The sequence below is a fragment of the Psammomys obesus genome, unplaced genomic scaffold, assembly GCF_907164565.1.
Source record: "Psammomys obesus unplaced genomic scaffold, mPsaObe1.curated_primary_1811, whole genome shotgun sequence".
NCBI classification, from domain to species: Eukaryota; Metazoa; Chordata; class Mammalia; order Rodentia; family Muridae; genus Psammomys; species Psammomys obesus.
Genome location: NW_026589137.1, coordinates 11,400,113 through 11,416,684, shown reverse-complemented (window position 1 = coordinate 11,416,684; position 16,572 = coordinate 11,400,113). Strand labels below are relative to the sequence as shown.

The 16,572-nt window shown below is 38.8% G+C and overlaps 1 protein-coding gene across 1 annotated transcript in view; it reads right to left on the bottom strand.

Moving 5' to 3' along the window:
• Positions 1-10,233: 10,233 nt before the first annotated feature.
• Gucy2f (guanylate cyclase 2F, retinal) overlaps positions 10,234-16,572 on the bottom strand; it is a 139,805-nt gene continuing 133,466 nt past the window's right edge. Inside the window, exons 17-18 of the mRNA XM_055604984.1 lie at positions 10,415-10,503; positions 10,234-10,324 (exon numbers count right to left, since the gene is read on the bottom strand). Coding sequence (XP_055460959.1) covers positions 10,234-10,324; positions 10,415-10,503 — 180 coding nt within the window. The remainder of the gene's footprint in view (positions 10,325-10,414; positions 10,504-16,572) is intronic.

Sequence of the window (16,572 nt, the reverse complement as noted above, 5' to 3'; positions counted from 1 at the left end):
TGTGTGTGTGTGTGTGTGTGTGTGTATAAAATGATGGTAAAACAAAAGTGATGTAGATAGACACACTGATGAAAATCCAAGACAATATTAAGTCAAAAGAGGAAAATTCAGAGAATATACATGTATGGAGAGACATAGAAGTATCCATTTATTTCATACAGTAAGATACATACCGAGTGTCTCTTAAATATACCGGGCACTGTATGGAATACAAATAGGAATCAAACTTAGTTCTAGCCCTCAAGAATTATATAACATTTATTTTTTTTCTAAGTCAATACAAGATGGCAAATGGCTAAACAGTTATATAAAAAATGAATAGTTCATAACCACTAAAGAAGTACAGATAAAATTATAATAGGAGTTCATAAATAAGAATATATGCTTAAGAGAAATAAGAGCTTGCTAGAGGAAGTGAGACTTAACTAGGCTTTTCTTGAAGAATGGATGGGATTTGGACATGTCAAGGAAAGGAAACAGAAAGTCTTTCAGGTAGAATAAACAGCATGAACAGAGGTATAAAACCAGATACAGAATCAGACTACAGGAAACAACAGGTCTGGGCTAGAGCAAAAACTGGGAAGACAGGGTAAGGAAAGCTAAGTGAAAGCCAAGGGATACAAACTAACAAACAAACAAACCAAAAAAAAAAAAAAACCTGAAGTTTTTGAAGTAGGAAAAATATAAGATCAGTACTGTAACCCCTCTCCAAAAATTTGCTGAAATACAGAAAAACATTTACACACAATGAAGGGAATTTATATGAAGGAACACAACCATTTTGTAACATACTTTTGGAATACTGTCCCTGAAAAACCATTAAAGTGCACTGCACATTCAAATTACAGGCATAAATGGAGATGATTCACATGAATGTGTGTCCTCAAAGTAAGTGACTAAACCAACCCTAATCTGAATGAATATGTTCTACATGTTAGAAAACATTTTTACTCTGTGTCTAGATGGCTCCTAGATGTAAAGATGCCTAAAAGAATCGCACCAATGATTAAATTAAAATACTTTCACTGATAAGGAAATTCCAACAGGCAGTTTTCTAAGGTGTTTGTTTGTTTGTTTGTTTGTTTGTTTGTTTGTTTGTTTGTTTGTGTTATTGCCAATGTGACTTAGAACATTTGTTTTTCCTTTGATTTATAATCCTGGGAAACCATGGTCATGAAATGTTCATCTGACGCTACTTCCCAATGTGGGCTCAATGACATCTGCATCTGCTGACATCAGTGAGTACCGGCAAAGCCTCTCTATTGGTAGCATGACCTTACTGGGTTGGTCAACAAATGTTGCCACAACTCAGCCTCTTTCATGGCTCTAATGGTTGAAAGGGCTGTTAACTATTCATATTAATCATATTCAGTTTTTAATCTTACTTTGAAACATGAAGGCTTGGTTTTCCTCTGTCTTTACTCATTCTAAACTGTAGGCCTCATTTGTATGACAGACACATTGAAACTATTCTTGCCATCTGCCAATGCCCAGCCATAACCAGAAGGAATTTCTGAAACTGTCAGACATTAACCACGTGAGTGAATACATAGAATGAGGCAGAACTGTAGATTTAGTTTGCATCCATTATTTGTGTCAACAACTTAGTAATTCTTTGGCCCTGCACAAGAGTCCATGTATATGGCAAAGGCAATTAATTTTCAAAGACTTAGCCATTTTTTTTCTAGCTGACTTGTGATGATATCAACAGTTACATGTTAAAGTGTTCTTGTCAAACTCATGTCTATACATAAAGTTAGAAATATTGTCCTCAGGATCTCTATGAAGTAGCCTCAAATATCAGGGTGGTTTTTTGTTTTTGTTTTTGTTTTTTTGTACTAGAAAAGTTAGAATATCTTCATTTTAGTAAAAATGGCTGTTTACCTAAACCCCATAATTTTCTCTACAGTATGATGGACTTGACACCTCCAAAGGCAGTGCCAACTCTATGATTATACATGCAGTTTTTTGTTTTTGTTATTGTTGTTTGTTTGTTTTGTTATTTTAGAATTAAACACCTTTGAAAATTCTTAGGGGCATTTGGAGCCACTCTAATTTGTAGGAAGCCAAAGTGAGTATGTGAGTATACAGATTAATGGTTACTTCTGCTATAGGTCTCTCTTTTGAAAGCAATACGTTATTGGTTAGCCAGTAGAAAATCTACCCTGAAAAATAGGAAAGAAGTTGGGGTCTCTACAATCCATTCTGGAAGAAATCCCCAAAAAGTTCAATAACAGACATGTCACGTTTTATAAAAACTAGTTTATATCTATGCCTGTGCTGTACCTATCAACCATATTAATCTGACAAGAAGATGTGAGACAGGACAACAATAAATTTTATTGTGCAGATCCCATTATTCATTTTATTTTATTTTTATAGAGACTTTCATGTATCACAAGCTGGCCTCAAACTCACTAAGTAGCTAATGATGACTTTGAACTTCTGATTCTTGTCTCCACCTCTTGAGTGCTAGGATTACAGTGTACCACCACACCTGACTGCAACTCAGAGCACCGGAAGGTAGATCTAGCTAAGGCTATGTGCATGCTAAATAAGTACTCTACCAACTAAGTTACATTCCCATGCCAGGATCCATTATTTTAATGATCTGTACAATGAACAAGGTGGAAAATATTCTTGATTAGACCACCCATATTTTCTTGAAGAGGTTAAAGTAAATGGTTGAAACATTGTAGCCTTTCAGTTAATTAATATTGACTTGATTCAACTGAGTGTTAAAGTTGTATTCTATTGCTTGACTATCACATAGATATGACCACTTGTATATAGTGTATTGCTGCTTGGCTGTTTGCCACTTCCCACTCCTTGAAAGCTGATTTCATTTGGATTGAGGACAGGAATAGAATGAGACAAGATTCTTGCTAATCAAGTTGTTTGTATAATAATAGTAAGTCTAAGACAAGGCAGTCATGTGAGTTCTTAGACCAATACATCTTGATAAAGTAACTTTAGGTAGTATATCAAGTTATAGACCTTGGAAGAGGTAGGTAGTAATCAGTTATCAACTTCTACTTTGCTATGGCAAGTGAGATAAAGAACGAATGTATCACTGAAATCTGCTCACAACATACAAGAAACAACTTCTACCATAAAAATATTAGGAACATTGCTGACAAGAAAATAAAAGCAAATGGTTTAGTTTGAGAGCCAGTTAACATTGGCTGAACAGATGAAAACATGTTAAAAATCTATTAAGCCATCCCAAACAGTAATAACCAAATAGAATAAATTATCTAACACAATTCTAGATTCCTTTGTGGTTTTCTGAGTTTTCTACATTTCATAAAACGAACATACACTATAATTGAGATCTATACAGAAAAGGAAAGAAAAAAATTAAATAATCCTCCATATGTACCCATTTCAGTAAGTCATGGTTACAATGCACATTAAATTTCAAATACAGAAAACCCAACTTGTACTTCATTAGCATTTTGTTTTCTTTTTGCAGTAATTCATTTGTTTTTTTATATTTTTCTTTATTATTGTTATTTATTATAATTTATTCACTTGATATCCTGGCTATAGCCCCCTCCCTCATCTCCTTCCAGACCCACCCTACCTCCTTCTTCCATGTCCCTCCCCCAGTCCACTGATGGAGGAGGTCTTCCTCCCTATTATCTGACCCCAGCCTATCAAGACTCATCAGGACTTCCTGGATCCTGCAGAGACTTGATGACTCAACCAAAGGACAGTCCATGGAGAGGACCTAGACCCTTGCTCAGGTGTAGCCCATGAGCAGCTCAGTCTCTATGTGAGTTTCCTAGTAAGGAGAACAAGGGGCTGCCTCTGACATGTACTCAGTGGCCACTTCCTCCTGGCGAGGTGACCTAACTAGGACACAGAGAAAAAAGATGCAACAATCCATTTTGAAAAGAGACAAATCACAAGAAAACAGGAAGAGATAATGATTAGAATGAAACTAACTTAAATTTCTATTAGAAAATCCTTAGCTTTCCGAAGATTTTATCTTGTACAGAAAATGCAAGCTGCTTAGAAAAAAAAATGCAACTCACCAAGACTCAAGTGGGCTCACAAAGATCAGAGAGCCTGTATGGGGATTATCTAGGCCTTTTGCATACATATTGTAGTTCTGTGTTCTTGTGAGATTCCTAACAGTGAGAAAGGGGGCTGCCTCTGACTTTTTTGCCTGCCTTTGTGACCCTTTTCCTCCTACTGGGATGCCTCATCCAACCTTGATGTGAGAATATGTGCCTGGTCTTATATCACTTATGCCATATTTGGTTGATGTCCCTGAAAGGACTGCTATTTTCTGAGGGGAGGTGAAGAAAGGGTGGATACAAGAGAAAGAAGAGGTGAGGAGGAGAAGGCTGGGGGAGGGGAAAATGCAGTCAGGATATAATATATAAGAGAACACTAAACAAAATGGAAAAATTCTAAAACAAACAATACAAAACATAACAGTGTTTAAAAACATTATTTGGGTTTCTACCAGGTCCAGCCACTGTGTTAGCAAGCAAACACACTGATGATCAGTTGTATTCTTATGTATAGGAATCAGACTATATACCTCACTAAGTCAAACAAATGAGAGTGGGGGGTATGTTCCTTCTTAAATAATTAATAAATACCAAGACAAATAGAAGAAAGCTTAATTTTGGTTACTGGTGAAGGCATTCAGAGAAAAGAAACCAAAAGGAATGGAACCTAAGAAACCACTCATGATTAAATCAAGGAAATGAAGATGTGATCATAAAGAATACTGGTAGGCTAGAAAAGGTAGACAAATTTGATCAACATACTGAACCAGCTAAAGGAAATGAAAGGAAGTAGGGGTAGAATCGGACAAATAGCAAGGGAGCACTCTCACTAGATCTTGTTGCCCAATGAAAGATTTGAGCTAGACCAGTGGTTCTCAACCTTCCTAATCATATGACCCTTTAATCCTTTTCCTCATGTTTTGGTGATACCCAACTGTAAAATTATTTTCATTGTTACTTTTACTATTATGAATCATAATGTATATATCTGTGTTTTCTAGTGGTTTTAGGCAACCTCTGTGAAAGATTCACTGAACCCCCAAAGATGTTGGGAACCACAGGTTGAGAAACACTTGATTAGACTACACATGGGGAAGTACAGAATGGGAGTATTTCTGGGATGGTCTTGATCCATAGAACACTGTACTTTCATACTAATTGCCATCACTTGCCCCTGTGATCCATCCATTCTCACAGAGAACCAAGCTACCTCTTCTGAAAGAGAAATACTGGAAATTTCTGTCACTCTAGAAGTAAAGTCTTACAAGCTCAGTTTTCAAGTGAGTTCTTGACACAAGGAGATGATGGCATTTGTGTGTGTGTGCCTCCTTCTTCTCTAGAACATCCAGACAAAAAATAAGAAACTCATCTGGATAAAATGAAGTTAACATCAGTCTTTCTGCATTCTAAAACATTGGAATTCTAAATCAACCACCTTAGGCTGTGAGCGCTAGCAATCAGGGTACTCTGTTTCAGCGTTGGAGGAAAAAGAACTGCTGGAGCTGGCTTTTTACTCCAAACTCAGATTTGGGATAAGTTGATTATGAAAAAATTAAATAGAAAGGTATCAAATTATACCCTAGGCATTTCTTCGTTTTAAACGGGTTGTTCCAAAAGAATTAACTTCTTTACTGGCTTACATGTTTGGGTTAGGTTTTAATAAAGAGATTATTCTTATAATAAAAGGGAAGAAAAGCTTGCTTAACTATTTTAAACATGCTTATGTCTTAAGCCTTACTGCTTTAGTTCATGTGACTAGGACAAGGCATTGCCAATAGCTTCTTGAAAATACAACCTGGAAAACTAAAAATATAAAGCCAAAACATATTGAAAGGGATCACTTTTAGAGACATAGATAAGGGACTGAAGGCAGAGTAGTCAGAAGGAAAGGTAAGTATAAAACTTCAATGAAAGTGCTCACTTGCTTCTGTGACTTTTTTTCTTTTATCCTGACAGTGTCTCTTACATTTATTCTATCATGTTCAGTGTTATGTCCCTTAAGCCCATGAAGATTCTCACCTATCAAAGAAAATTCTATTATATTATCTATATTCTGTTTACTCAGATAAGAAAAGAGACAATAGCAAGTTTGGAAAGATTTTGAACAATAAGTAGTAAGAAGAGAAATTTCTCCTTAGCCTCCCATTATCCAAATAACAAAGTAACCCAGGCTCTTTTCCTCTCCTCCATTATCTATGAATTCCAGTCACCTAAGGTTATAGTGGCCTAGAAGTAAGCTCTACATTGCTGGATGATCCCCTTCCCTGGATCTAATCTCATGGGATCTGAGTTACCAATTATGCTCACTAAGAACTTTCTAGAGATTCAAATGACATTAAAGGGAAAACAAAGTGGCTTCTACTCTGTTCTGAAAATAGAAACCTTTTTTTCTTCATTCAAGTAAACCTTGCTACTTTTCAATGACTTGGAAGTAGCTGTATACTCTTTCTTGGTGTTCATATTTATTTCGGATTGCATTGAAATTGTCTTGGGAGTTTTGTTTTGCTTTTGTCTGGTTTGATTTAGGTGATACTTTGGTAATGAACAAAGTCTATGAGCAAAGGTCCTTCCCAGGAAACCCTGTACACTGTAATTGGGCTTGACTTGACCCTGGAGGTTCAACAACCTTGGAAGTATAATCATTCACTAATATCTTGCTCAGGCAGAAAAAATGTCTTGATCTGGAATAACCTTCTCCATTGATTTGTCAAGAGGAGATTCCAGTGCTGGAGCGCTTTCCATCTAGGTAGGAGAAATAGAAAAGAGTAAGCACACTTTCTCCATTAAGTCCCTTCCCCAAGATTTCAAATGACAGATTCTACTCACCACACACCCTTTATCCCATGAACAAGTAGTAAATTGCTAAACTTTCCTGGATCCATAAATGAATAAACATTATCATATTTGTCAGGTTTGCATGAATACAGGATTTACTTTTCACAAATATTGGACAAAGGAAGAAGACAAATATAGAGGCAGTTTTTAATTTACTAATAAATAATCTGACTCTGTGGAACACGAAATGCTTTCCTCCATAGAAACTGTCACACACACACACACACACACACACACACACACATACACACACACACACACACACTGCTCAGGTTTCTAGCCTTTCTGAAAAGATTGATATAACTCACATGAAGCTCTACTCTAACTATCCTTGTAAAAGCAGAAGGATAAGAAGACTTTCTTCCATTCTTAAGTCTAAAGCATCCTCAGGGAAACAGTTACATAGTAATGGAAAGAGGGACTGCCTCTGACATAATCTGATTGGCCTGCTCTTTGATCACCTCCCCCTGAGGGGGGAGCAGCCTTACCAGGCCAGGGTAGAGGACAATGCTGCCACTTTTGATGAGAACTGATAGACTAAGATCAGAAAGGAGAGGAGAACCTCCCCTATCAGTGGACTTGGGGAGGGGTATGCATACAGAAAGGGGAGGGAGGGTGGGATCGGGAGGGGAGAAGGGAGGGGCTTATGGGGGGATACAAAATGAATAAAGTGTAATTAATAAAAAAAGGTAGAGTATAACCTGATTTCCCCACCTTTATACTCATTTCACCCTTCTCCCTGAGATCCATTGTTCTCCTGTTCTCCCAAACCTGCCTCTATGACTCCATTCTTCAAAACTGCCAACTTCCTCAATTCTCCTTGTCCCAATCAAAATGAAACTGTCCTGTCCTCCTAAACATAAAGTTTAGCTCACCTTCATTATGATAGATATTGTCAACTAATTGCTTTTTTCTCTGCAAAGGGGCACATTCAGGAATAAAATAAGTGGCTCCTCAGCCTTATGTTCACCACATTTGGTGAAATATAGGAAGTGAAGTGAAAAAGTTGGTTTGGGATGTTATAAAATATTTAGGGATATAAGACAAATCTACTAGATCAACAATATATCCCTGCCTATCAAAAAGCTTCTGGAATCCATCTACTGAAACTGTGCTCTCTTTCATTACATCTTTTCTTCTTCAGTGTCTGATCACACAAAGCTTGATAAATGTTGGTTTTCCCTCAACAGTGCCAGTGATGTTGGCAGCAAGTCAAAACATTCATAGGTATTATGAGACTTTTGTACATTGGGTCTATTTCAATAAGAATTAGCCAATAAATTCACAAACATTCTAGAATAACTGATTTCATCAGGTGGTGTTAATATAGGGCATTTAATGAAAAATAAATGAGGTACCTGGGATGTCTTGGGTTTAGGTTAAGCCTTCTGATATCTGTCAAGGGTACTGCTCTTTCTGGAGACATTTGAGTGTGTGTGTGTGTGTGTGTGTGTGTGTGTGTGTGTGTGTGTGTGTGATTTTCACAGGCAACCAAGATCAGAATGCTCAATTAACATTATACTTAAAGCACAAATCCAAATGAAGCCAGCATCAGAGATAGAATCCTCTCCTAGGCTAATGGTTTTAATGTTTCATATAGCCACAGTCCTGGCTATCTGCCAAAGGTCCAGATGAGTAAGTTTCTTATATAGCCTCAGCTACAGCCATCTAAGGCCAGAACAGCACCACCAAGCACACAGCCAGTGGTGGTGAGTCAGCTGCTCTATGCCCTGAGGCAAAGTTCAACCGTTTTTAGGAATAGGTAGGTTCTTCTACAATGCCTTCCAGGGAAGGAGGATCTTTCAAGAGTTTCCGAACTTTTTCCTTCAGTGAGAGGGGGGAAAGGGGAAGCAGCCAGAGAAAGAGTAAGGGAGAGACTGAATCTTAAACCTGATGTATCCTTGTTTTCCAACCCATAGGAAAGAATGTTTGAGGAGTTGGATGACTGTTCTCCCAGCTGCTTATCTGCTTATGTTGGTCAGCAGGAAAGAACAAAGCCAGACCCCAGGTGGCAGTGAATCAGGAGGTGGTACTAAAAAGCCAAGAGCAGCTGCTTGTGTAACAGAATATTTTGGCTAGTACATAGTATTTGTGATTGTTGCAAAAATGAAGATATACCGTGGTTTTCTTAAGACAGAAATACTCACACAGAGCTGACAGAGTCCAGACACAAGTATGAGCACAGGCGTTATGTGGGTGCCTTTTGTAGATTTTACTATAATTGTGATTATTCTGAAACATGCTAGAAAGCAAGAGACTAAGAGTGTACAGAGATATTCTCATGTTTTCCTTAGAATCTTTTGATAGCTAAGACTTTTGTGACTTCCTAAAGACATGGGGAGAGGGTAATGGACTTTAGAGAAAAAGTCTCTTTCCACAGGAGAGAGAATAAGAAATCAATACATAGGAAAAAAAAGAGTGAGGGTAATGGCTCAGTTAGTAAAGTACTTGGCATTCAAGCAGGATCTGAGATCAGAACTCCATTATTTATATAAGAAGCTGAGTGCAGTAGCATGTACCTATAATCACCAGAGACAGGAAATGTCCTGGTGCTTACTGGTTGGCCAATCTAGCTGAATTGGCAAACTCAAGTTCAGTGAGATACCTTGACACAAAACAGAGATTGAAGAGCAATTGAAGAAGACAGCCACATCAACCATCAATCACTGGCCTCCACATACATCTGTCCATGTGTATCTGCATACGTGCACATAAATACATATACAAAAACAGTAAAAGAAAAGATACCGCAAGGAATAGTAAGAAAGCAGTGTATCCCTCAGATATAATTATATGGTCATAATTATTTTGCTGTCATCTCATCCTAGCAAGGGAAAGGGAATGTGACTTATCCTGAATCCAAGCCAATGAACTTACTGTGCTTAGCAATTCCAAACATGGAAAAGATCAAGCAGTGGCTACAGAGGAGATGATACAAGTATCCTATTCAATATAGCCTTGTCAATGTAGCCCATGAAACAGGGGATATTGCTGTACTGCCTAGATAAATGTAACTCTCTAGAGACCTGCACTGACTAACCACATGGCCCGGGTGATCAACAATGAGAGACAGATACACCTGCCTGATAACTAGATAAAAAGGCCATAGTTGTTAGCATTCAAGCATGTTATCAATGTTGAAGACAAAGGGCTTTCTCAGGCCACAGCAGCCAATAGCCTTCAGGTATAACCCACACTGCAACAGTCCTCTCCACAATAAGGTTTTTTGCCCAACTCAGTGGAGCTTGGAAGTTAACTAGCTACACTACCTTCTGCCAAAAGTAAAGTCTGAGACTGGCACATATACCAAAGGGGGCCCCAGATTGGGAAATCTGGCAAGCTCTTGTGCCCTGTTTTCCCATTGGCCATTACCTTATGGCTTAATTTGCACCAGCTGCCTTCCTTTCTGTTTTTCTTTTTGGAATGCTGCAATCTCTGCTGGTTGCAAGCCATGGCCGACTTGCCTACAGGAGAAACCAAAATAGGTATAATGAGAGTGTGCCAGAGTGGGGCATAAAAAACTAATCAAGTGATAAAGGATGAATTCTACTTACCCATCTTTGCCCACTGGTGGGGGTACAGGAAGAGGTTTGGTGAAACCTTTCTTTCCAATAAGCCAGAAAGTCTCCTCTGTGCCTTTGCCCTTATTGAAAATATAGACAATATTAACCATGTAATAGCCAATTTTTCTAAAAATATCCTATGGTCAGTAGGGTACAAGCATTTGTTACAGCTCAGAAATAGTCTCTTTTCCACTGTCAACATTCCTTGTACCTACTTTTCTGTATGGCTTCCTTACCACATGCACCCGAAGCAAGACAAACTCCAGATTCAAAGTAAACATCATATCGAGCTGTCATTCAGAAATTCTGTCTACTCAAGAGTAGGCAGCTTCATCTTGTGGATTTTTTTACTTCAAAGCAAGCAAACATCTGGATGGTCAGCTGAAGGTGTTATTATTTTGTCCCTGGTCTTTTAGCATTAAGCAAGACACTGTCTTTTCCACCTAGACTACATGCATACAGAGTCTATTTCTCCCTATGCTCCACAATCCAACAACTAGTATAAGACCCCAGAAGATAATGTGATTTTCAACCTTGTTTTTAAGTCTGGGGAATCTTGGTAGCTATGAGAAGTGTGTATTTCTGCAGATTAATTTATTTTCGTCAAAGTAGGGTAAGACCCCCCCCCCCCAAAGATGCCGCCATTTATAGGCGAATTGGTAGGCTGTCAAGAAGATAAATCTTACAAAAGAATGATAATTTATCTACGCTAATCACCACAAGATCATCTCTTTGATGACCCTGTATCCCCTCCCTCTATTCTTCTCCCCACTTTTCTAGTAAACCTTTCTCCTAGTGTGCTTTTCTCTCTTCCTTTCAATTCTTCCTTTTGTTTTTTATTTTGTTTTGTTTTGTCCTGACTTAAATTCATTTATAAAAAATGTTTAGACAGAAAGTCACATATATTCCTTACTTAATAATGACAATTTCCATATAAAATTAGCATATATAACTGAAAAGTATACAAGCAGGTTGAAAATATATGGTTCAAACAATGTCTCCATGAGACAAGTAAAAAGAGAATACTACAGAGCCCAAGTTGCATTAATGGACAGACAACTAACTCTAACTTTCACATAGTAGCGTTGTTTGATGGTCTTCTGTTTTATTGTGTATGTTTTCATTCATTCATTGATTCATTCATTCATTTATTATTACAATTTATTCACTTTATATTCCAGCTGTAGCTCTCTCCCTCATATGCTCCCAGTCCCACCCCCTCCCTTTTCTTCCCTTATGCCCCTCCTCTAGTCCACTGATAGGGGAGGGCTTCCTCCCATCCTATCTGACCCTAGCCTATCAGGTCTCATCAGGATTGTCTTCCTCTGTGAGGAGGTGATAAAAGAGCTGGCCACTGCATTGATGCTAGAGACAGCCCCTGATCTTACTAGGAGACCCACTTGAAGACTGAGTCTATGGGCTATATCTGAGCAGGGATATTTTAGGTCCTCTCCATGCATGATCCTTGGATGGGATATAGGCCTCTTCAGGGCCCCCTGGGCCCATATTTTTTGGCTCTGTTGGTCTCTTTGTGGAGCTCCTATCCCCTCCAGGTGTTTCTATCCCCTTCTTTCATAAGATTCCCTGCACTGCTGCCTGAAGATTGGCTATGAGTCTCAGCATCTGCTTCAATAACCCAATCATTAGAGAGTTTCAGAGGTCCCCCGTAGAGGGTTCCTGTCCTGTTCCCTGTCTTCTCCTGCTTCCAGTTTCTACCCCATTTGCCCTTCTGAATGAGGACTGAGCATCTTTCCTAGGGTCTTCCTATTTGTTTAGTTTTAAGATCAATAGTGAACCTCATCAAACTGAAAAGCTTCTGTAAAGCAAAGGACACTGTCATCAGAACAAAAAGACAGCCTACAGATTGGGAAAGAATCTTCACCAACCCTTTATCTGACAGAGGACTAATATCCAGTATATATAAAGAACTCAAGAACACCAACAAACCAAGTAATCTAATTAAAAACTGGGGTACAGAGCTAAATAGAGAATTCTCTCAGCAATTAAAAACAAGGAAATCATGAAATTTTCAGGTAAATGGTGGGAACTAGAAAAGATCATCCTGAGTGAGATATCCCAGAAGCAAACACAGTGTATATACTCACTCATAAGTGGATATTAGACATATAAAATAGGATAAATATTCTAAAATCTGTACACCTAAAAAAGCTAACCAAAAGGAGCAATCTGGGTAAGATGCTCAATTCAGAAAAGCAAAGAAGATGAACATCAGAAGAGGGAGAAAACAGGGAACAGGACATGAGCCTACCACAGAGGTCCTCTGAAAGACTATATCCTGCAGGGTAACAAAGCAGATGGTGAGGCTCATAGCCAAACTTTGGGCAGAGTGCATGGAATCTTATGAAAGAAGGGGAAGATAGAAAGACTTGGAGAAGAGAAGAGCTCCACAAAGAGAGCAAAAGAACCAAAAAATCTGGACAGAAGGGTATTTTCTGAGACTTATGCTCCAACCAAGGACCATTCATGGAGATAACCTACAACTCCTGCACAAATGAGCCCATGGCAATACACTGTCCAAGTGAGTTCCCTAGTAATGGGAACAGGGACTGTCTCTAATATGAAATGATTGGCCTGCTCTTTGATCACCTCCCTCTGAGGGGTAGCAGCCTTACCAGGCCACAGAGGAAGACAATGCAGCCACTTCTGATGAAACCTGATAGACTAGGGTCAGACAGAAGGGGAGGAGAAACTCCCTTATCAGTGGACTGGGGTGGGGCATGGGTGGAGAAGAGGGAAAGAGGGTGGGATTGTAAAGGGAAAAGGGAGGGAGCTATAGCCAGGATACAAAGTAAATAAACTGTAATTAATAAAAATAAATAAATAATTAAGAGAATTCTCAATAGAGGAATATCAAATGGCAGAGAAACACGAAAAAGAAGTTCAACATCCTTAGTGATCAAGGAAATGCAAATCAAAATGACACTGAGATTTAACCTTAAACCCATCAATACAGTTGACATCAAAAACTCAAGTGACTGATTGGCCTGCTCTTTGATCACCTCCCCCTGAGGGAGGAGCAGCCTTACCAGGCCACAGTAGAGGACAATGCAGCCACTTTTGGTGAGAACTGATAGACTAAGATCAGAAAGGAGAGGAGAACCTCCCCTATCAGTGGACTTGGGGAGTGGCATGAATGCAGAAAGGGGAGGGAAGGTGGGATTGGGAGGGGAGGAGGGAGGAGCTTATGGGGGGATACAAAATGAATAAAGTGTAATTAATAAAAAATTAAACAAAAAGAAAAAAAATATTATTAAAAATAAAATTAAATTTAAAAGAAAAAACTCAAGTGACAACCCATGCTGGAAAGGATGTGGAGAAAGGGGAACCCTCCTTCATTGCTGGTGGGAATGTAAACTTGTACAACCACTTTGGGAATCAATCTGGTACTTTCTCAGAAAATTAGGAATAGTGCTAACTCAAGATCCTACTATACCACTCCTAGGCATATATCTGACAGATGCTCAAATATACACCAAGGACATTTGCTCAACCATGTTCATAGCAGCTCTATTTGTAATAGCCAGAATCTGGAAACAACCAAGATGTCCCTCAGCTGAGGGATGGATACAGAAATTGTGGTATATTTACAGTGGAATACTAACCAGCAATTAAATACAACAAAATCATGAAATTTGCAGGCAAATGGTGGGAATGAGGTAACCCAGAAGCAGAAAGACACACACGGTATATACTCACTTATAAGTAGATATTAAACATATAATATAGGATAAACATACTAAAAAGCTGAAGAAGCTAAAGAAGAAGGTCCTCTCATGAAACAGAAAAGCTTCTGTAAAGCAAAGGACACTGTTGTCTGAGCAAAACGACTGCCTACAGATTGGAAAAAGATCTTCACCAACCCTATATCTGATAGAAGACTAATATCCAGTATATATAAAGAACTCAAGAAGTTAAACAGCAACAAATCAAGTAATCCAATTAAAAAATGGAGTACAGAGCTAAACAGAGAATTCTCAATAGAGGAATATCAAATGGCAGAGAAACACTTAAAGAAATGCTCAACTTCATTAGCCATCAGGGAAATGCAAATCAAAATGACCCTAAGATTTCACCTTAAACCCATCAGAATGGCTAAGATCAAAAAGTCAAATGACATACATGCTGGAGAGGCTGTGGAGAAAGGGGAACCCTCCTCCACTGCTGGTGGGAATGTAAACTTGTACAACCACTCTGGAAAGCAATCTGGCACTTCCTCAGAAAACTAGGGATAGCACTTCCTCAAGATCCAGTTATACCACTCCTAAGCATATATCCAAAACAGGCTCCAGTACACAATAAGGACATTTGCTCAACCATGTTTGTAGAAGCCTTATTTGGAATAGCCAGAAGTAGGAAACAGCCCAGATGCCCCTCAGTGGAGGAATGGATACAGAAATTGTGGTATATCTACACAATGGAATATTACTCAGCAATAAAAAAACAAGGAAATCATGAAATTTGCAGGTAAATGGTGGGATCTGGAAAAGATTATCCTGAGTGAGCTATCCCAGAAGCAGAAAGACACACACGATATATACTCACTCATATAGATATATAATATAGGATAAACCTGCTAAAATCTGTACACCTAAAGAAACTAATCAAGAGGGAGGACTTTTGCTAAAATGTTCAGTTCCTATCTAGAAAGGCAAAGAGGATGAACATCAGAAGAAGGAGAAAAGAGGGAACAAGTCAGGGGCCTGCAGCAGAGGACCTCTGAAAAGTTCTGCCCTGCAGACTGTCAAAGCAGATGCTGAGACTTATGGACAACCTTTGGGCAGAGTGCAGGGAATCTTAGGAAAGAAGTGGGAAACAGTAAGATCTGGAGAGGACAGGAACTCCATAAGGAGAGCAACAGAACCACAAATTCTGAGCACAGGGGTTTTTCCTGAGACTGATACTCCAACCAAGGACTATGCATGCAGATCACATAAGACCCATGCACAAATGTAGCCCATGGCAGTTCAGCATCCAAATGGGTTCCATTGTAATAGGAACAGGGACTGTCTCTGACAGGAACTGATTGGCCTGCTCTTTAATTACCTCTCCCTGAGGGTGAAGCAGCATTACCAGGCCACAGAAGAAGACAATGCAGCCACTCCTGATGAGACCTAATTGACTAGGATCAGAAGGAAGGAAAAGAAGTCCTCCCCTATCAGTGGACTTGGGGAGGGGCATTCATGCAGAGGGTGGAAAAGGGAGGGATTGGGACTGGAGGAGGGAGCGAACCACAGGGGTGATACAAAGTGAATAAAGGGTAATTAATAAAGAATTTTAAAAAAAGAAGCCATTGTCAAAAAAAAAAAAAGACCCAACCCCTTAGTCATATTTAACTGTTTCTCTTTAGAAACAGGCTACTAGGACAGCATGTTATTTTTCCAGAGAAACTCTGTTTATGTCAGCATTATAAAGAGATTTGGGTGGGTCCTGGGTCACTCAGGAATGTCCAAACTAAACTGGACATGCTTTTGAAAGAATATGAAAGTGTTACAGGCTCAAGCAAGTTTCCAAATCAAAGAAGATGCAAAGGAGCTCCAGGAGTTCCCTGAGGTTTTGGAGCTCATTGAAAAAAATTTTTAGAATTCTGGCTCCCCATTTAAACACCCTTTTCCACTATTCTGAAGGCCAGGATAGAGGCAAAACAAGAAGGGTAAAAACCAAAGCCAGAAGCAAACACCTCCTACCATCACCAAATAATAGCACCTTGCATTGGCATGACATTTTTAATATATGTGACATCTCCTGTCTATTTGTTTTTTACAGAAGTCCTCAGAGGTATTTTTATTATCATTCTCATTCTACAAATTGGGACACTGAGTTTCATGACATTAAATGGCTTGTAATTAAGCAAGAATAACAGACTTGAACCCAAGCCTATCAGAATGAAAACAGTTAATGCCTTTTCCTTCACACTACAACATTTCTTTAATATACTGCAGTCACGGGGCACACACATCTAGAGGCTGAAAGACAATTCTTAGTATGTTAAAAGTTGGAAGACTAATAGGTTTCTTGGCAACCTTAGATAGGAACATGCCTCTGTGTAGATAAACAGAAACATAGAGAGGATGAAGTTACTTGTATGATGTCACGCAATAATTAGAGAACAGATTTTTTGGTCTTCAAAC